This window comes from Haliotis cracherodii, unplaced genomic scaffold (assembly GCF_022045235.1).
Source record: "Haliotis cracherodii isolate W230 unplaced genomic scaffold, xgHalCrac1.p SCAF_8, whole genome shotgun sequence".
Classification (NCBI taxonomy): domain Eukaryota; kingdom Metazoa; phylum Mollusca; class Gastropoda; order Lepetellida; family Haliotidae; genus Haliotis; species Haliotis cracherodii.
Window position 1 is genome coordinate 10,283,580 of NW_027266341.1, and position 23,167 is coordinate 10,306,746.

At 41.6% G+C, this 23,167-nt stretch overlaps 1 protein-coding gene across 1 annotated transcript; it reads right to left on the reverse strand.

The window, feature by feature from the left end:
• Positions 1–471: 471 nt before the first annotated feature.
• On the reverse strand, positions 472–21,948 carry LOC139450376 (fibroleukin-like). Its single transcript, XM_071232059.1, has 9 exons — positions 21,943–21,948; positions 18,093–18,179; positions 11,623–11,719; positions 8,052–8,294; positions 6,876–6,985; positions 4,646–4,742; positions 2,630–2,794; positions 2,210–2,364; positions 472–678 (listed from the first exon to the last, which is right to left on the reverse strand). The coding sequence occupies exons 1-9, from the start codon at positions 21,946–21,948 to the stop codon at positions 472–474; spliced, it is 1,167 nt and encodes a 388-aa protein (XP_071088160.1).
• Positions 21,949–23,167: the final 1,219 nt, after the last annotated feature.

Consider the following 23,167-nt stretch of genomic DNA (forward strand, 5'->3'; position numbering starts at 1 on the left):
TTAACCAAAGCCGAAAAGGGATATTTGAAACGGCAAACTCTACATCCGCGAAACCCCAGTAGAAAGTTGTAATGATTTTTTTTTATCAGAATCAATCAAACTATTAAGCGTGATGCATTGGGCTAGACATGTACTATTAACGCCCTGGGCCTTCATCAAGCTAACACAATATGTAGCTTTTGGTCATCAATCATCCGCCATTGGCAAGCACTGTGTATAGAAAAAACTATTGCACTATACCTTTCGTATTTATTCTTTTTATTTTCATCCTGTGTTTGATGGGCTATCTACTACATAATGTTTTTCACACTTTAACTTACAGTCGGCTGAACACAGTCATTTTCGTCCTAAAATGAACCCAGTTAATTCACTGGTATAACAACAGCACAACGTATTCATGTGTACTGGATGTGTAAGAATAGACGGGTGAAATTAATACTGAAGGTTTAATTACGATGAAAGTCCGTAAAATTAATTTCGGGCGAGTAGATCAATATCTGGTTTGTCCACCATGTTGGGCGATAGATGCACGAACCTTGGTGGCATACTGATGATAAACTTGCGGATGGTATCCCTTGATATTGCCCGCCATCCCGCCTGAAGCGCTACCCGAGGCTCGGCCACGTTGGCGGGTGCCTGGTCTCTCGAGTACACTCCCCGCCCGAGATTATAGATGCTCTATTGGGGACATGTCAGGGGACTTATGGGGCCAGTTGAATGTCCGTATGCCTTCTTGTCGGAGATAATCGCTGGCGACCTGAGCACGATGTGGTATGGCATTGGCATCTAGCAGTTCAAAATTTCTGCCGATGATTCTAGCGAATGGAACAATATCAGGACGCCAAATCTCGTCAATATATCGCTGGCCAGTGACCTGAAAATACTCAGTACGACGGTGGTCTGAAAATAATCAAGTCTGGACCAGTGGCTGACATCATCAGCATGAATCCACATAATTGGGATACTGTGACACGAAATCAGTCATCGAGCCTGACAACCAGACTTATATAGTCGTCCTTAAAGACAAGTATAAGTTGCTGAAGACCTATAAACCCGGGATCCTCGCTGATCGCGGAATTTATACCTTTATCGTGAAATTCTAGCGGCAATGCCATAAACTCCTACACAATACAAGTCGAACACCTTCATAGGCAGAATATATGATCATGCATTTTATCACTGACTGCAGGGCTAAAGGATGTATACATTTGAAAATTTGATTTGACCCGACTCACAAACGTGACGTAACTAGATTGAAAACGGTCGCCGAAACACACAACTGTTATACCCATACCAAATATAAAATACATCACATTTCTTGTTTGTTTCATCTTTAGCCACCAACAAACATGGGTGTACACGTGTTTTTTTGCTCGGTAGTTTATTTTGACTTTTACAATCACTTAACTCATAATATGCCTCCTCTCTTTACTCGTGGCTGGACAAACGAGTCTATGGGTTGTCAAATCAAAATCGCGTAACCATATCGACACCCGGTTCGTAAACTTCTTAAGTGCAGAATTCGGACAATTGCAGAATTTGCAGGGCATGTGCATCCTAAACTGTGTGTCGACAGACATTTACCAAATCTTTTCATGTTTGTTATCACGGTGATCAACTAGTTTGATGGTAAGACCCGTTTTATTACCATAAATATCATGATTATCGATCAGATCGTTTTGACTGGGCGCCGCCATTTTGTTTGAAGCAAATGCAAGTGATATGAGAAGTGGAATTTGATTGGTCAGTAGGAGGGACATAGAACGGACGTAACTCGTAATAGTCACTGGTGGTGTTCCGATCGAGCCATGGAATTCCAGCATAGTTCGGCAAGGGTGGAAACTGGACTTTTATAGTCGGTTAAACCCCTTGCCTCGGGAAGATGGTTGCCATGATGTAATAGGGTTGATGACATGTACTGAAGAGTGTAATGTTTTATCAAATATAAAGTTGAATGGGAATTAAAGAATTCAGCTTTATTTATTCAGTTCGTCTAAAGAGATGCTTCTCTGATCTCGTCGATGGACATGCTCCCTCAAGGGTCACTCGATGAGACGAATATACTTTAAGTCTTCGAAGCCCAGTATATTAATGTATTTATAACGATGATATATACACGTGTTCTTGAGTTTTCTCATTGTCTAATTTTCATTTCAGTAAACATGAGTGGGACTTTTAGGCCCTTCCAGGCGATCCCCTGGCCACCGACAGTGATGTTGTATTGTCCATTCAAGTTGCTTAAGTGGCAGGCGTTGTACCACCAAGCACCTGTATGTTTGACAGCACAGTTGACAAGACGGTGGCGGTCCCGATCCCTGTCCTTTGTGCTGAATTCTCTGCCATCGTGGTACCTTAGGCTGTCGCCTGAAATCAGTTTTCAATTAATTGACATAAACTTACATAGTTCATTTGATAAAAGCTTTGTTTGTTCTTCAACTCAAATTATATATTGTATTGTTCGAACTCTATGTGCATTCTCTGACGAGAAGGGATCTTTAATGGGCGAATCGGATTAATACCCATGACACAATTTACACAGCGAGCTGACCACCTGTGAACTGTATTCTATAAATGAAAATTGAATTTCATAGGATTAAAATTGAAATCGCTAATTAAGTGTTTATCAAACCTGCATTTCCACTGTAAATCCCAATGCTGAGCTTGAAGTATTCCGCTTCACTTGCCACCTTGAAGTGCCGATATATGGCATACCACTTCTCTCCAGCAGGATCCTCAAGGTCGATCCTGAGCACAGTGTTTCCAGATTTCGTCAAACGATTTAAAACGTTGTTTCCTTTAAAAGAAACGATGTCATTACACTCCTTCGATCAAAATAAATTCCTCCGAAAAGAATCAACAATGGTTACCTTTTGGCCATTACGTTTTCAATTTATTTCGGATAATGTGGAGTGAGGAACCGAAGTCCCCTTTGAGCCGGAGCCCTGGGATGGCAACATACTCCAAGGCAGATTTTTGTAACATGAATGTATTTGTCATATGATGTCAAGTATATGTATTTATTACCCACGTGGTGAAGATACAGGTGGTAAGATACTAAATCCGTACGTCACACGTGTGTCGTACAAGGTTGACCTTGTTTTATTCGTTTTGATTGGATAACCGTGACCTCTGTCACGCCGGGACTACTTTTTTCATTCATAAAAAATCGCGAGACGTCATTCATTTTGCGATTACAAGGCAGAACTGAAAAAATTCATGAGCACGAGAGATATTTACAAACACTTTATTAAACCAAACAAGATAGTCACACGCATCAAATTCGGTTTGCATTCTATATAAGTTATGCATTGAGCTCCTACAGACGTATAATCGAGCTAGATCTATAAATCGATTTACAATGTACGACTGCCGATCGAGCGCGTCCCTTGAGCGTGACGCACCCGACCATTTTCGCAACTTTCAATTTGATGTAACGTAAAAGGATAAGCGTGGTGAAATGAAGTCTTGTTTAAACTATCTGGACAGATATCTAGACTTACTTGGGATGATCCGGTTGTGCCATCGGTGTCCCCTTTGAAGCGTATGTTGTGGCGCTGTTTCGGGAAGTGTTGTTCATGAATGAACGAACACAGCACAACCAGATAACTTAAAGTTCACAGTTCCGATACAAATCATTCGAAAACTCCGTGGAAGTGTGCCTGACTTCTGATTTTGTGGCCCAAAACATCCCAAATGTGAACAGTAACATTCCCTATCTCTAGAGTAAAACGCTGTGAGTGGATCGCGGTTGTCTTTTCTTATTCCGGTGGCGACCTTGCCCTTCGATCGTTCGAAGCTGCCACTGACATGCAAGCAGATTTTCACGTCTTCAGTAAAGGGTGGTACAGTTAACATGAATGTCTTTGGCGAACAGTCTGATTTCCCTCTTCCAAAATGGTACGGACATGATATAAATTCAGCTGATAGATCAAGGAAACCGAACCATTTTGATTGCACAGACGGGATCCCGGCAGTGTGATGCGTGTGACTGTTGGTCAGATATTCAAAGCGCGGCGCTAATGTGACATTTCAAATTTTCTTATCGGTGTCCTGCGTACTAACAACATGGCGCTTGAATTACCATAAGTCGAAGACTTTCTTCCAAAAGGATCTTGAGCGTCGGTGCTGGTTTGTTTGTAAACAGATCAGCAGGCGCATGTTGTTAATGCGTATGCATAAACATGTCAACAATGCCCATATTTGGTCATATATCAATATTCATGCGCAACCAGATTTTGCAACCGGTTTCAGTTTGGTCTGTCAACGAACGCAAGTTGTTATGTATTTACACTTAAATATATATTCAACGTGGGTAATAAATAAAATACCACACTCATTTTCGTTAGATACCATTTTTACGAAACTCGTGAACTTTCTATGGTATCTGACCTCGCTTTCGCTCGGTCAGATACCATAGAAAGTCCACTCGTTTCGTAAAAATGGTATCTAACGAGAATGAGTGTAGTATTCTCTATATACACACCGGGCAATCCATCTGTACAATGACGTGTTTCAAACGGGGAAAATCACTCCAGAATAACCTTTTTCAGCCCCCCTCCACCCGTACGGACGACGGACGCCACGGTATGGCATAAGGTCACTTTGGTCCTTCGGACCAGGTGAGCTAAAAAAAAACTATAGTCACCAATCCAAAATTCGCCTTCTGTGTCCCCGAATCCTCGAGCATAGTCCGACCAGGTCCTAAAGAAGTTCACAGTGCCACTCTTCCTCCTTTGAATAACCTGAAAGTTACCTTGACCTTCAATGTCAGCCATGAAGTGATTTCGTAGGGCAACGTAAAGGTTTTTGTTGCCTTTAGCCATCAAATAGCCAATTCCCTTCCACTGATTTACCCACCTGAACTAGAAATAAAGAAAGCCAGCGAGACCGCCTCACCTGTTTCATATTAAGATCTATTTATAAAGAATCAAAGTGACAAAACACACTCCACAAGACTGTATGACAAGAGGGATGACTTCAACATTCCAATAGTCAACTTTCCCTTCATGGCGAGCAATATTCAAGCAGCTCTAGCCTTTGGTGTCTACAATTCATAACTTTTGAGGTAATGTCGAGAATGCTCTTTGTACCAAGATTTCAAAGTACATCATACAACACGTGCTTAGAAGTTGTTTGATCTGGGTTACAACATTCTAGACCCCAGTTAAGCTTTCAAAATGTTTCATGGAAGACATGTGGAGGACATTTGACGCATCCCTGACAAAAATAATGCAGTTCCCAATTTTTATAACTCATTTTGACTTGTACTTGACTTGTACCATACGTTCCCGTGTTCCTTTCCGGTGCCACCGGTAGGGCAGGACACGCTCACCTTTTCATGAACACGTGGTATCATCACTATTTTATAGTGATTCATAAACACATGCTCATGATACAGTCGAAATCGTACACTCGACTCTGCTTTTGACAGAATTTGGATATGGAAAGGGTTTTGTCACTTTTATGTAAAAACTATGTAGAGATCCCGTATATGATTGTTTGTTAATTAACGCCGCACTCAGCAATATTCCAGTCTGGACCACACATTCCAGTGATTGACACCATGATCATCGATCCACGCAATTGGGATCGATGACATGCATCAACAAAGTCAGCGAGCCTGACCACCCGATCCCGTTAGTCGCCTCTCACAAGCATAGTCGCCTTTTACGGCTTGCATAGTCGCCTTTTACGGCAAGCATAGTCACCCTCTACGGCAAGCATAGTCACCTTTTACGGCAAGTATAGTTGCCTTTTACGGCATGCATAGTCACCTTTTGTGGCAAGTATAGTCGCCTTTTACGCCAAGCATGGTCACCGTTTACGGCAAGCATTGTCACCTTTTACGGCAAGCATAGTCACGTTTAACGGCAAGCATAGTCACCTTTTACGGCAAGCATAGTCACGTTTAACGGCAGTTACTTAACAAGTGAAAATATGTTAAAGTCAAGGTTGGGGAAAGTCAACGTTTTCAAATCTTTCTTTGTTTACATAAATCTATATTAAAAGTATTTTTGAAATAAGAAATATTAATTGTTACTACGATCTGGATTTGACTGATGTCCCTGGTATTATAACCTCAGCGAGAGGCCTGCACCTCCGGGTGCGACGGACAGTGAATATCATTTATCATTGCGCCGCTAATGTTCCTCACACTTACCCGACACATTCAAAAACACAAACATGTTCGAAAGGTTGATATAAGAAATGAAATGGATTAGTTTGTGTTAATGCTTTCTTCTATCGAAGGATAGCAGTCACAAATTTAGTATACAATCGTTTCGCTACGACAGGCGATTTTATACCATACTGTGATCATTCGATGAATGCACAAAAAATGAGTGAGTGAGTGTGGTTTTACGCCGCTTTTAGCAACATCCCAGGAATATCACGGACGGGGACACCAGAAATAGGCTTCACACATGTCGGGATTCGAACCCGGGTCTTCGGCGTGACGAGCGAACGCTTTAACCACCAGGCTACCCGACAGCCCCACAAAAAATGAAAATCCTTTTGAGAGGTGACGTGAAATGGGGTTGAACGTTGCGTTCGAGATTATTGCACTTATAGAGTTGTGTTCGCGCATGCACGTGTGTTAGTGTTTTTTAGTGTGTGGTAGTGTTAGTGTTAGTGTGTCCGTGTTAGTGTGCGCGTGTGTGTTTGTGCGTGCGTGTGTTAGTGTGTGTGTGTGTGCGTGCGCGTGGCTGCTTGTACTCGTCCTGACTTTATAGCGCAATCCCACTGAGATACCATACTCCAGTTTAACATGTACGCCCCACACACTTACAGTATGTATACTCCAAGCCGGCCAGTACATATTATCCCCTAAATGCCGAGGGCCAGAGCATTGATAATATGCTCGTATATTCCCTTACCAGCCAGTTCCCACCCTCTGTTGTCGTGTCGCAGTAAGCTGGGAAGGGATGCAGATCATCAGGATTTACCATGTACGCCCCGCCTTTATTCTTTGGAAGTCCAACGCAATCTAAAGAACACATATAATATCCACGTGAGAAAATACCACAACCAACATTTGCCTACGCGAAATTGGATAATAGCTGTAACATGTTGTGTGCTCTGTTATAAGTATTGATCTTACAAACTTCTAATGTTTAAGTCATGTAATTGCAAATATGGTGTATTAAGTAATGTCGCCTATGATACCTACGGAAGCGTAGTTGGGTCACGGTGAATGTTTTTTGTCTAAGTATCTTCTACGTAGGACTTAGTATCTCCTACGTAGGACTAACTATCTCCTACGTAGGACTTAATATCGCCTACGTAGGACTTATTATGGCCCAGAATTACTGTCTCTTACGTAGGACTTAGTATCTACTACGTAGGTCTTACTACATGTATCTCTTACGTAGGACTTAGTATGGCCTAGAATCACTATCTCCTACGTAGGAGATAGTAAGTCCTACGTAGGAGATAGTAAGTCCTACGAAGGAGATACTAAGTCCTACGTAGGAGATACTTAGACAAAAAAGAGTTTCACCGTGGCCCTACTACGCTTCCGTAGATACCCGTATCAAATACATCACCATCCAGTGACCATTTCTTGTTGGTTTCAGTTTTAGCCGCCATCAAACATTGGAGGAGGGAGATTTTTGTTGTTGTTTTTTTTTTTTTTTTTATGCCGCACTCAGCAATATTCCACCTATATGACGGCGGTCTGTAAATAATCGAGTCTGAACCAGACAATCCAGTGATTTACATCATGAATATCGATCCACGCAATTCGAATCGATGACATGCATCAACCAAGTCAGCGAGTCTGACCACCCGATCCCGTTAGTCGCCTTTTACGACAAGCGTAGTCGCCTTTTACGGCTTGCATAGTCGCCTTTTACGACAAGCGTAGTCGCCTTTTACGGTGCTGAAGCATGGGTTGCTGAAGACCTATTCTACCCCGGATGTTCACGGGTCGGAGGAGGGAGGAAGAAGAGTGTGTGTGAGTTGGGTTTAACTCCGTTTTGGACATTATTCCAGTTATATCAGGGTGTGGAGGAATAAGAACCAACCATTGTAACTGGCACTGCCGAAGTTACCTTTGACTCTCTCCAAAGAACGTATCTTCATTTCTGTGACTTTGATAGGTGCCCCTCTCCAGTCTTTCCAAAATATCCCCCGGCCATTGCTTGCAGTGTAGAGTCCATTCAGGCAGCTTCCTCCGCAGGCATTGTACCACCAACCCCCGAAATACTTCTTGGCACAATTGTCCAATAATTTGTCATCTCTATCATCATCTTCAGTAGAGAATTGTTCTCCATCGGCATCGCGGAATGAGTCCCCTGAATGATGAGTGAGTCAATAATTATCATTGCCAAATGTCTGCATTAATAATGTAATAATTAAAAAGATATATATGAATATATATAGTCATTGTCTATATGGGAGGGGGGGGGGGGGGGGGCAAAATGACACAATGTTTGCTGTCCACTTATCTGTCTCCTGGCGCAATGTTGTTACAATATTGCTAAAACGCATGATAAATCGTACAAACTAAAAGTGATACAAATCTTCATAATATAAAATATCAAAGCCAGAGAATTATCATAAGCTCTATAATCATGCCATATCATAAGCATGAATCACTATCAAGTCGGTGTATCCTGCCGTACGGGTGGCCCCGTCATAAATACATGTTTTGGTCGGTTTTCAACCTTCCAGTAGTCAACTCTAATTTCTGCTCTAGCAGCTCCAGCCTTCGGTGACTACATTTCACAAGTCTGAGATACAATAAACTACGGTTAAAACGAACTCAAAGGGATTGCTAATTTTAGTTCGTAATAACCGTAGTTCGTTATAAGCATATATACAGCAATGACCGGGACCAAAAAATAAATTCGTTATATCCGTCAGTTCGTTATAAGCGTGTTCGTTATAACCGTAGTTTACTGTACAATGGTGCATGCTCTTTCTACGTTGATTTCAAAGAGTTTGATCAGGGTTACAGTGAAGCTTTCAGAAACATGGGGAAGACATTTCGAAATTTGACGCATGAGTGACCCAAATGATGTCTGCTGCAATTCCCCTGTTATTCGGGCGAACAGTTGACTTGCCCTTGCGTGTGTTTCTGACGGATGCAACCGGTGGTGCAGGATACGCCCACCTTTTCGCGAACACCCTTTATCCTCACTATTCGATAGTGATTCTTAAACACATGATGATGATATAGTCGGAATCGTACAATGGGCAGGTATATTTACCTGCAGTCCCGAAATATGTCCCAATCTTTAAACGATATCCGTCTGTGCCGTTGGCAATAGTGAAGGGGGTATAAACTGCGTGCCCCCTTGTTCCATGGGAGTCTTCCAAGTCAAATCTCAGTTGCGACAATTTTCCTTCAGTAAGACGACGAATCTTTTTATGTCCTGGTTATAAAGTTTAGATGTACATGTAAAACAGTAACATTATTAGATTTTCTAACCATTATATCACCGGGAATACGTAACCAGAGTTAAACCATGAGTCTAAATACTTGTAGGAACGGTATCGGGTTTTAGAACATACACTCTTCAAAATAGGAAACGCACAGGTAGTATGTCGTTCATTGAATCTGACTACACAAAATATCCGGTATATAAATTGGATATACGTTATTGGAAAATGTTGACGGCCTAATATTCGTCAAAACGCAGCCATTGTCGATTTGCAACGTCTCAAACGGCATTGTTTTCACACTTATTCAAAAATTTCATGGAGGAAAACAGTAAAGCAAAATGTACGCGCAAGTAATGGCATTCGTAACTCGTGGTAGTGGCTATAAAAAGGCAAACATAAGCCAATAAGTTGTCATTCAATTGTCAACATTCAAAGAGGGGAATCGCAGTCTTCTGTTGCACGCCACTTCAACGTCCACCACAGCACCATTTGACGCCTTTTGGACCGATACACACCTTTCTGTTCCAATGCAGACAGTCCGAGAACCGGCCGACCAAGAGTTACGACCCCTGCACAGGATCGCTGCATTCGACTGTTCCACCTACGTCATCGCAATGTCACAGCTACGGAGACTGTCAGGAACCATCTTCGGGAGGCTGGAATCCGACCAAGAAGACCAGTTATCGTCCCTGTTTTGCAATAGATCCATCGACAGCGACGCCTGTTTTGGTGCCATACCTTACTGCCTTGGAATTTGAGAAACTGGAGACGAGTGTGGTTTAGCGATGAATCACGATTTCGTCTTCACCGGCGAGATGGAAGACAACGTGTTTATCGTCGTCGAAATGAGTGTTTTGTCCCACATCGTGTACGTGAATGCGACAATTTCGGTGGCGGTAGTGGCATTGTGTGTGTGTGTGTGTATGCATAGTCCAATCACAATCGCGCAATGAAATCGTAACCCGATTCGTAAACTGTCGTGCAGATTTCGGTCGATTGCAGGATTTGCAAATCATTTGCACCGCCAACTCGTCAACAGATATTATCCAAATCTTTTCATGTTTTTAATCAAGGTGCTCACGACATGTAAGACCTGTTATATCACAATATACATCTTGATTATCGATCGGTTCGTCTTGACTGGGGGCCGCCATTTAGTATGAACCAAATGCAAGTGATACGAAAGGTGGAATCTGATTTGTCCATAGGAGAGGCAGAGAAGGGACATAACTCATAATAGCCACTGATGGCGCTACGATCGAGCCAAGGAATTCAAGCCTAGGTCGGCAATGTTGGAAACTGGCCTTTTAAAGTCAGTTAACTCTCTTGCCTCGGGAAGATGGGCCATATCCTACACCACGAGATTTGACTAGGTTGTAGTTCACGGACATTTGACAGCAAATCGCTATATGAATCAAATTCTTCAACCTCACCTTCTTCCAATCATTGGCCGCCAGAAGGAGCTGTTTCAACAGGACAACGCTCCACCGCACACAGCGCGTGTCACGGTAGACTAACTCCATAATGCCAACATTAACGACTTGCCCTGGCCGTCGTGATTTAAAGATTTCAACCTAATTGAACACATCTGGGATGAACTCGATCGAATTGTACGTCAATGTCAGAACACGCCGCAGACACTCCCACAACTAGCCAACGGGTTACAAGCAGAATGGCGCACAATTCTGCAGGACAGAATTCGTACACTTATCCAGTCAGTGCCGAGGAGATGCAGAGCCGTGCTTGCTGGCCGAGGCAGTCACACGAGATAGCGCGCAACCTTGTGGCCTTATGTGACATGACAGTTTTAATGCCTTTGTACAACGACAACAAAATTTGATATATCGACGTATTAGGTACAATAGATTTACTAAAAATCTACCTGTGCGTTTCATTTTTTGAAGAGTGTGAATCTATGGGATATATAATCCATTTAAACTGAGCCTCCACCCTTGAACACCCTCAGCAGTTTTCTCGACAAACAGTGGCTTTATTATGAAATATACCGTTGTCTTTTTAAGACTGCGGATGACAATTGACCCGACATTTCTGTTTCCTTTTTCGCTACGTACCGTGTTTTCATATTGTCTACCTATGACTGTATTGTATAAACCCCCCCCCCCCCCCCACACACACACACACACACACACACACCACCACCACCACCACCACCCACCACCACCTCCCCTCATAAAAGGGTTGAAGGTCATGTTGGTATTTATTAAGTCTACACACCTAACCAAAACTCTGTCTTCAGATCTCCAAATCCATCCGTGTACTCAGCACTTGTTCTGTTGAACCATACAGACCCATCGCGTCTCTTCTGTATCACCTGAACACATCAATTGTGGATTAAGCAGGTATGAATATAACTTTTTTATTATTTTTTTAAACTCCTACACCCCTTTTAATTATTTCAGAGGAAGGTGCCCAGGAAACATTTATGTTGTTATACAACCAAACATGGGTTGACATTGTTGTGTTACTTACAGTCCATGCGAGACCCGATGTTGTCATGTCACAGTATACGCTAAAGGGGATGGTGGTGCCTGGATAAATACTGTACACGCCATTTAAGGCATCAGGGCGTTGGTTTTTCACGTCAGAACAATCTGAAATTGCAGGAATACGTACTTAGACTTACTTATGAACTGTATTCATATAAACAATAATAGTTAACAATAAATACATTGAGACGGATTCCGTGTCATTCCATTTGCAAACAGAGAAAATCCTTTTGCGTTTATGTTTCCATGTCAATGATTAAAACAGCACTCTGTGAAGTAATTATATTTCCTTACTTTTTTATAAGAATCGACTTCAACATGATTTGCGTAAATCCACGCACACCTGTTTTTGCGTTTATGCCCTCTTGAGACCCCTGAAGATCCGGGTTAGCGCTAGCATGGTTGCCGTAAAAGGCGACAATGCTTGTGATGAGAGGCGACTAACGGGATCAGGTGGTCAGGCTCGCGGACTTGGTTTGAGGCATGTCATCGTATCCCAAATGCGTGAATCGATGTTCATGATGTCAGTGACTGGATTCTCTGGTCCAGACTCGTTTTTAGCTCACCGAGTGAGCTTATGCCATTCAGTGGCGTCCGTCGTCCGTATGTCAACAATGTTTTCAAACGACCTCTTTCGAACCACAAATTGGAAATTAACGAAATTTGACTGGTAGCATCCCTAGGTGGTGGGGATTGAAAATTGTACAAATGGTAGCGCTGATCCCCCAGGGGACTTGAGGGGCAGTGCCAAATAGGGGTAATTTGGCTATATTGCTTTAAACGACTTCGTTTCTGTAACTAAGAGATATATATGAACCTTATTTAGTTGGAAGCATTCTCCGGTGGTGGGGATTCAAAATTGTACAAATGGTCGAGTTGACACAACCAAGGGGCTGAGGGGCGGGACGAAATAGGGGTAATTTGGCTATATTACTTTAATCGACTTCGTCTCTGGAACTATGGGGTAGATATCAACCACATTTGGTTGGAATCATTCTCTGGTGGTGAGAATTATTTTATAATAGTACAAATGGAAGGGCTGATCACCCCCAAGGGGCTGAGGGGAGGGGCGAAATAGGGGTTATTTGGCTATATTACTTTAAAAAATGCGAAATATTTGCAGTATTGTATACATGTACAATGCAAATGTATATTTTGTCATGATTGTGTAAATACCCGGTGAGCGATACAGGCCCTATGGGCCTCTTGTTAACAGACCGACGTCATATAGCTGGGATATGGCGTTAAACAACAAACAAACAAAAGAAATGCTAAAATAGTACTAAGCATTTTCGTTCAATATTTCAAAACATAAATTACAAAATTGATACAAACAAATTATGTTACTAGTTGCTCACCCGGATATGTACATTTATTCAACCGTTTGAAATGTCAACAAAGGCAGCCACGTATCAAACGTTTCTGTCAGCATTGGCATCCATTAACGCATAAATACGAAAGACTTAGTGCTGGAGCTACAATCTTAAGATAAATATGATATAAAGTCATCATAAGGAGAGACATGCATGAGTTTGGCCAAATAGTAAACATCTACGACATGCACACGTTGGGCTCAGAGGGACCCCTGACGATCCGGGGTAGAATAGGTCTTCAGCAACCCATGCTTGTCGTAAAAGGTGACTAACGGGATCGGGTGGTCAGGCTCGCTGACTTGGTTGATGCATGACATCGATCCCAATTGCATGGATCGATGCTCATGATATTAATCACTGGATTGTCTGGTCCAGACTCGATTATTTACAGACCGCCGTCATATAGCTGCAATATTGCTGAGTGCGGCGTTAAACAACAACCCAAACACAAAGCCTCTTCTCGCAAGAAGTGTCGGTAAAAGCGGCGTTAAAATCATCTCACTCACCATCTCAGTTTGGGTTGACAACCCAAGCCCGTGAGTCGCCTCTTACGACAAGCACTGTCGCCTTTTACGGCAAACATGGGTTGCTGAAGATATTGAAGTGTATGACTCATCCTTAAGCGGTCAATATAAAATATCTTACCCCTATAAATACCATATTTCCATGCAACATAGGCATCAAGAAGGGAGTTTGGGGTTGTTATTGTTGTAACAATGTCGGGTGAAGAAACTGTAGATCCACCGAATGTCTCGTTTGGTGCTTGATGTGACTCTGATGAACGTCTTCCGAAATCTTCTTCTTTTGCCAAAGTTGAATCCTCCTTTACAACGCTGTGTATTTCTTGCAGCAGAACATGCCTGTGGTACACATTGTTAGTACTCTGAATGTAGGATTCCACAGAAACGGTCTTCCGCTGTGTCCAAAGGTGCTTGTCATTTTTTAAAACACAGAACCATTTCCTTGGCGATTTATGGGTTTTGGTAACTTGTTTGCACCATGGGTTCATGGAACAATAGAAGAAGCATCTCAAGCTACTCCTCGTGGTGATAGTCTGATTGATGCCACGTACAGATGTGAGATGCAGCAAGGAGACTGCAAGAGTAAGAAGGATCATCCTTCCATCTGCAGGACTCTCAGTGGACTGGTTAACGACAACCCACACATGTTGAATGGGAAGATCTTTATAAATGTTTTAGCTCACCTGCATCGAGTTTGACCGCCTGTTCACGTATCTCCTGTAACTGCGCATTTATCCCTTTGCATTGGCGGAAGTGATGACGTAGATTCTGCTGGGCATCGTGCAGGAAGCAGAGGTACTGTAAGTCACCATGGTCCCCAGCGAGGTGGACCAGCTTTGGTTACTGGTGGCCTATAGCCCGTGTTTTGAAACTGTATACATCATATTGTTATGCTCAAATATGTTTCATCAATTGTTTTTAAATAGAACTTTGCATAAATGACTGAATTGTTAATATATTAACTTGGTCTCGTCGCTATATGGCTGGAATAATGCCGATGCGACGTAAAATTTTAATTCACCCACCCACTGTTTGCATTCACGCAGAAGAGTAGGTGAGTATAGTTTGACGCCGCGTTTAGCAATATTACAGCAATATCACAGTAGGGGACACCAGAAATGGGCTTCACACATTGTACATATGTCGGGAATGGAACAAGCGAACGTTTCAACCACCAGGATATCCGGCCGCCCGTTCAGGCAGTAGAAAATGCGTCACTGCATTAGACATTTAGACGTGGATCCTTGCTCGTGATATCAATCACTGGATTATCTGGTTAAGACTTGATTATATACAGGCCGCCCTCATATAGCGGGAATATTGATAAATTCCTCGCTAAACAACAAAGATTCATGAGACTCACCCACCCACCCACCCACCCACCCACCCACCCACTGTTGTGGGGAAACGGAACAATCAGGAGAGCTACGTGTGTGCCGTGAAGAGGGAGTGGAGGGTTCATTCAATGAAGATAATTTATTTATTTCTGTCAGTTTACTATTTATGAATCAATGTCATCTAACACGACATGCAGACCAAGGCTTCAGAAGAAATTTGGTTCTAACTGTCGAAACATACGTGTTCTTCCAACGTAAACGTCAAAAATATATATAAATGAAATATATTATAGCTGGAGAAGAAAGTGGATACTTCTAAGGTACTCTCACGTGTCAATTTGTTTCATACCAACTGTTCATATCATGGTAGAACTATTTACTTAAACATAGTTAACGACTATCTGTGGTTTAAGGGTCATTTAGAATTCAAAAATTATTGAAAAGAGCCAATGAAGACTGTAGAAAGTAATCTGAATTAAATATTTATAACCTTTTGGTGTTCAGGGCCGAAATAACTGTGCTCAAGTCAATAACGTACTATTTATTTTTTAAAAAGAGATAAAATTACCATAAAAGCGACAGCACGTTATCAGGCAAAGTGTGACTATTGTGCGACAAGAACAATTTCCATCATAATAAGAAATAATTGCTAAAACCAGAGTCTTTTGTACAATTCCGACTATAGGAGAAGGAATTGTTTATGAATCACTATGAAATATTGAAGACGAAAACCACAGCAATTTAGATGATAAAACCCGTGACAAATTATAAGTGGATGAGACGTCATATAGCTTGAATACTGCTGAGTGCGGCGTTAAACAACAAATAAACAACAAACAAATACAAGTGGATGATGAATCGAACACAAAGTAGACGGAAAAGTATCAATCTTAACAATCTTTACCCTTGCGCCTGTGATTAAGATAAGCATAAACTTGACGTTCGAATACCTCACAAATTGACCTCCGGCAGACGTTGGTTGGTTGGTTTGATGTTTAAAACGCCGCACTCAGGAATTTTCCAGCTAAATGAAGGCGGTCTGTGGATAATCGAGTCTGGACGAGACAATCCAGTGATATGAGCATCGATCCACGCAGTTGGGATCGATGACATGCATCAACCAAGTCAGCGAGTCTGACTACCTAATTACGACAAGGATAGTCACCTTTTACGGCAAGCATGGGTTGCTGAAGACCTATTGTGGCGGAATCGAAGGCCAAACTTGAATGATGCGGGCCCAAAGGTCGTTGTGTCGCAGATAATCCATAACGGTAAACGTTTGTTTGTGTTGAACACCTCACTCAGCAATATTCAGCTGTATGACGGCGCTCTGTAAATAATCAAGTCTGGACCAGACCATCCAGTGATTGACATCATGAGTATCGATCCACGCAATTGGGATACGATGACATTCTTCAGCCGATTCAGCGAGTCTGACCAGCCGATCCCGTTAGTTGCCTCTTACGTCAAGCATAGTCGTCTTTTTACGGCAAGCATGGGTTGTCTGATCCAGACTCGATTATTTACAGACCGCCGTCATACAGCTGGAATATTGCTGAGTGCGGCATTAAACAACAAACCAACAACACTTACTCACGCTGATGATGTAAAGGGGAAAACTTGGTTGGTGCCATCCCATGGATATTAAATCAAACGCGCAACGTCATTGTCTCCATGTTCGAACCCAGTGGACCGATTTTGGATGGTTTCTCTTTCTCACACCCATGCCCGTGACCTAACAAACTGTGTGTCATCGTCCGCTGGAGCCTAGTGGTTGAACAAGTGTTCTCCAAGCAGTCGGACACGGAAATGACACCGGGGCCGCCAATCGAGTATTTTGGACTGCGTGGGAAGGCAACAACCCTCAATAATAATGTCGGAAAGACCAAAGCCTTGAGAAGACCAGAAGAAAATTAAAATTTGTTTACATTGACATGTTTCCTTCCTTCATCAATATTATACTTCCCTGCGACCGATGTAAAGTCGACGATGAATACTTCAAACAAAGGGCAATTATAGAATCATATAAACTGGTCTGAATACAAATAGCCATGATTGTGGCACTGCTGTGTGTAGAAGCATTCTTGAACAATGTTCGAACAATGGCAAGTCGACCCAAGGCAAGGATTACTTCAAGTTACTTTAGATTCTTTTGGATAATTTCAGACAAACGCGTATCATAAGCATGGACACAATGAAAACATATCTAATGACTCACAATTCAAATGAAAACTTTGGCATGGCACTGTTGAATAGTAGAATAGAATTGTTTACATTGGCCGATCAATCAAATTTACTAAAATGTTTTTCTGCAATTCTGCAATTGGAAATATAACAATTGTCATCGTACAAGATGTTAATCCTGAACACGATGTCAAAAGAAATATCTGCTAAAAGCATTGTATATTGTCCGGGTAATTTAATATGCATTTAGATAAAATAAACAATCGCTGAATGGCATTACAGTCAACTCGTTGTCACCAAGACACGCTTAAAGAGAAATATATGGCCCGTTTACTTTTAAAAAGGAGACTTAGACAATCAAGTATTGTGTACAGGTCAGATAATTTGTGAACGGGTTATAATTAACAAATTTGTGTACGGCTTAACAATTGTTTTTGTTGTTTTTAGGGACAGGGGTGGGGTGGGGGGGGGGGGGGGGGGGGGGTGGGGGGGTGGGGGGTTGTTAAGTCTACTAGGACTTGTGTGTGTGTGTGGGCATTCCTATATCAGCCATTAATTGTGAACGTGTGGACCAGGGTGGCCCAGTTGTGACTTCCTTCCGGTTTATTAAAGGCTTTCGGGCTTGGTGACTTGTTGATGCTTAGCGCGGTGTTAAAACACACACAGAAAAACCTTCGGAGAATATTGTTAGCATGTGTGTCTGATAATTCCAAAACATGTTCCCATCTCAGTTGGAATCAATTCCAGATTTCCAGTTAAGATTGTTTATCAAACAGTCTATACAACCAGCCGCCATGAGAACAGGACGTAGAGCTCGGATCCACGTCGGAATCCCTCGAAGAATACAGTTTTGGCCTCGTAGTGGATCACCTGGGGGAAATCAGTAGCTTATATACGTACATACATGAGTGGTGAATATATCTAACCCCACAGTCAACAATATTACAGCTGCATACATAACGGCATTCTGTCAATAGTCTAGTCCAGATACTGAAATCAGGAGAAACGATCCACCACCTCGGAAACGTCAGCCAAATCATAGAGCATTGAGCACCCATTGAGTACCTCTATCTAGTACTTTGAAAATATTCCAACCCAGATTCATTAGGTGTAGCATTCTAATTAAAGAAATATAATAATCGGGGCGAACCGGGATTCGAATAACCATAGGTTTCTGACATGCCCAAGGGACGTAACTAGAAGACCCCAAGGGCTGGAGATGCAGGAATATTCCTCGACATAAAGAGAAAGATGGACTTGTCATACAGTCTTGGGGAGAGTTTTGTGTCACTCTGAATCTTTATGCATAGATCTAAATATGAAACAGACGAGGCGGTCTCAATGGTCTCCTTTATCTGTATTTCAGGTGTGTGTGTGTGGGATTGGTTATCTGGTAGTAATTGAAAAATAAATATACTGGCCAAATTTTCTTGTCTTGACTTAAAAGCAGGCGCCGTTTGTTCACGATCCGACAGTTACGAGAATCTTCTCCTTAACAATAGTAACAAGGACTAAATCGTTGGGATAGCGAACCGATTTTAATGTCAAGGAAATCTGCCAAGGAAGTTTTAAAATGAAAATATTACAGGGAGGAGAGCCTTCCAACTGTTTTTGTCATGTGGTGAACAGAAATTAAACACAAATTAGCAACCGACGCGGGCTATGAAATTGTAAATAGAAAATTGATTTCAGATAAGCTTAGAATTTACCCAGCTATATAGACGCTAACGGTAAATGTTTTAAACCTGGTTTGAACAACATTGTTATAAGAAAATCAATATTAAGTCCTCGAAAATGATTTAATAATTAAGTGCTTCAATAAACAGAGAGGTCATTGCCCGTGTCCCGAATCAGAATAAGTTTGTTAGCTTAAAGATTGTCGTCTCATTGTTAAACACATAAACTCATAACTCATAATACAAAATAATTAGTACATGCCTTAAGGATAGGATTGAAAAACAACATTAGATGTACTTATACATACATTAAGAGACAAATATGAATCAGGGATGCTTGACATCAAAAAACATTTGATATAGTTCCGAAAACGTTTATTTATTTTATCCATTGAAAAATATTGCTTTGACTCACATTTGATAAACTCGTTTGACATACTAATCAATCATGCCTCTTCAAAGGTTGTTCGAAGCCGTAATTGCAGGGAAGATTTCTGTTATTCATGTATTGTTTGTTTGTTGTTTAACGCCGCACCCAGCAATATTCCAGCTATATGGTGGTCTGTAAATAAGATAATCTAGTGATTGACATCATGAGCATCGATCCACGTAACTGGGATACGATGACATGCATTAACCAAATCAGCGAGCCTGACCACCCGATCCCGTTAGTCGCCTTTTACAACAAGCATGGGCAATGAAGACCTATTCTACCCCGGATCTTCACGGGTCGGAAGAAGAAATTGACATCCATACATTCTCTTCCTTTGAGAAGGAACCCATGCTTGTCATAAAAGGTGACTATGCTTGTCGTAAAATGCGACTAACGGAATCGGGTGGTCAGGCTTGCTGACTTGGTTGATGCATGTCATTGATCCCAATTTCGTGGATCGATGCTCATGATATTAATCACTGGATTGTCTGGTCCAGACTCGATTATTTACCGCCGTCATATAGCTGGAATATTGCTGGAAAATCAACCAATCAATCAACCAATCTTCCTTTGACATTAATGTTGACAAAACAAAGGCAAATTAGCTATGATTTGTTTTGTTTGCTTCGTTGTTTAAAGCCGCTGTCATCAATATTCCAGCTATTGGATTTGAAATATTGACGGTAGCCAAGAACGACTATGTGAAGTGTTAAAGTTAGAATTTTCAAAATGTCTGACAAAAAATTCTTTGTCTTATATTCTTTGGATGCGTCGCCAAATCAATGCTTATGTTAGTACCATGCTCTTCAGAGCCGTCGTATCTCTTTTGATTTGTTTTTGTGTGTTTGTTGTTCAACACCACAATCAACACTATTCCAGCTAAATGACGGCGGTCTGTAAATAATTAAATCTGGACCAGAAAATCCGGTGATTGACATCATGAGCATCGATCCACGCAATCGGGATTCGGTGAAATGCATCAACCAAGACAGCGAGCCTGATCACCCGAACCACGCAATTGGGATCGATTATATGCATCAACCAAGTCAGCGAGAATGACCACCCAATCCCGTTAGTCGCCTTTTACGACAAGCATAGTCGCATTTTACGGCAAGCATGGGTTGCTGAAAACCTTTTCTACCCCGGATCTTCACGGGTCCGAGTGAATGAATATTATTTGACGCCTCCAAGCCACGGAGCCTGAACACCCGATAAATATCAATCGACTCTCACGACAATCATATGGAAGTATTTTGTACCCCGGAATACCCATGCAGATCCAGAACATGTGCTTTATACAAATGATACATGTCTCAAGGGACTTTATGGCTGATGGGATACAGTTGTGGTGTGACGTCACGAAGAAAGACGTTTAACGTCAGTTTACTTCCTTAAAGAATGGTCATGTGTGCGGACTAAAAAATATCTTATTTTTCTATCGTTAGTTCGTAATGTAATAAAAACATTATTTCAAAACATTTCAGCATGCATGTTTACTTTCAATTAATCAGACATATATATAAACATTGCAATTATTACATAAACAGTTATTGGTTATCAGAAAATGATTAAATCTATGTAATAAGTATGGTTTGAAATTAATGAATAGTATTTTTGTGTTCCTTAGATAATGTAGTTTTGAAAAATAACGAGAAGTCAAAGTGTGATATTTCAGCCGTAAGGTCCGTTGTTCACATACATGTATATACCATACCATATATGCTCGTTTAATGTGTTTTTTAAACAATTATTGTTGTAACTGTGTTACATTGTTTCTGTTGAGATTCAGTAGAAGCTCATTGCATTGTATTTGGACAATGATTAGTATTCAGGAATACAGTGCTATTTAATGTAAGCAGTGGTGAGGAAGTTATATTTACATGGTCGAATTATCTGTAAACTTCCGGAATAGCATGCAAGGATGTCAAGGGTTCTAAAAACATGTGGAATATTCTGTGATGTAATAGTGACACTGGACTGGTCTGGCACTATGTAGAAAGTGCTGGAAGCTGGTTGGACTATAGAAGTGGAGTGGGCGCGTCCCTGTCTCATCTCACATAGACCTCACTCAGATAAGAAACGCACAGGTAGTATGTAGTTCACTGAACCTGACTACACAAAACATCCGATATATAAGTTGGATATATGTTATTGCAAAATGTTGGTGGCCTGATATTCGACAAACGATGCGAGAAACTGGAGACGAGTGTGGTTTAGCGATAAATCACGATTTCTTCTTCACCGGCGAGTTGGAAGACAACGTGTTTATCGTCGTCGAAATGAGCGTTTTGCACCACATTGTGTACGTGAATTCGACAATTCCTGTGACGGTAGTGTCATGGTGTGGGGTGTCATATCTTACACCACGAGATCTGACTTGGTTGTGGTTCAGGTTAATCTGACAGCAAATCGCAACATGAATCAAATTCTTCAACCTCACCTTCTTCCAATCATTGACCGCCAAAGGGAGCTGTTTCAACAGGACAACTCTCCAACGCGCTCAGCTCGTGTCACGGTAGACTACCTCCATAATGCCAACATCAACGACTTGCCCTGGCCGTCGAGATGACCAGATCTCAACCCAGTCGAATACCTCTGGGATGATCGATACAAGCAAAATGGCGCAGAGTTCCGCAGGACAGAATTCGTACACTTATCCAGTCAGTGCCGAGGAGATGCAGAGCCGTGATTGCTGAACGGGGCGGTCACACGAAACACTCAGTTCAGCGCAACCTTGTGGCCTTATGTGACATGAGAATGAACAGTTTTCAATGCCTTTGTACAACGACAAAGTGTGTGTGTGTGTGTGTGTGTGTGTGTGTGTGTGTGTGTGTGTGTGTTTGTGTAAACGTTGTTACACAAACGCATCATACCTTCCAGTTGTACCTAGTGAAGTATGCATTGTACCAAAGACTTATTGATTCAACAACACATTATACGATCCCGATCTGACCCACAGAATGTACTTCATTGAAGAAACGTACAAATCCTTTTGAATTCGTTATTTTTAAGTTCTCATAGGTTTTCATTTGAAAGAGAATATACATTGTTAATTTTAACACCCTCACACTTTGAACTTACAACACTCAATGTTTTCAAAAAGCCTTTAATACTTTCTGACTGCCTTAGAAGTAAATAAAGGTGGTTTGAACATCAGATGAAACATTCATCGTGGGTTACGCATTTGCTTAAAGTTTTTCTTGATATTCGAAATACAGTCTTTTCGCTTAGTCTTAGGTCTTCAGCAACCCATACTTGCCGTAAAAGGCGACTATGCTTTTCGTAAATGCGACTAATGGGATCGGGTGGTCCGGCTCGCTGACTTGGTTGATGCATGTCATCGATCCCAATTGCGTGGATCGATGCCCATGAGGCCAATCAATGGATTTCGGTGAAGAACGAAGCGTGGTTTATTTCACGACAAAACATTTTTTCTATCATGACGTCATTTCTGGTAATTCGAGTATGCGCTCGCAACTTGATGGCGTCATGTATTGGACGACGTTATTTTTCAGAGGGAAGTGTCAAGTAAGTTGTTTCCCTACGCAGATACACGCAGATGCCGAATGATCGCATCCAAAAGTGGGAGAGATATAACAATCGGTATTAGGAGAAAAGGTACAGATAATCATGCGATAACTTACCCTGCCGTTCGGAAAAAATGGACCTCGGAAATGTCGGATTCTATTCAGATATTAATCACTATTATAATTTGGATAAACATTTTTAAAGCTTGTACGTTTTCTCAA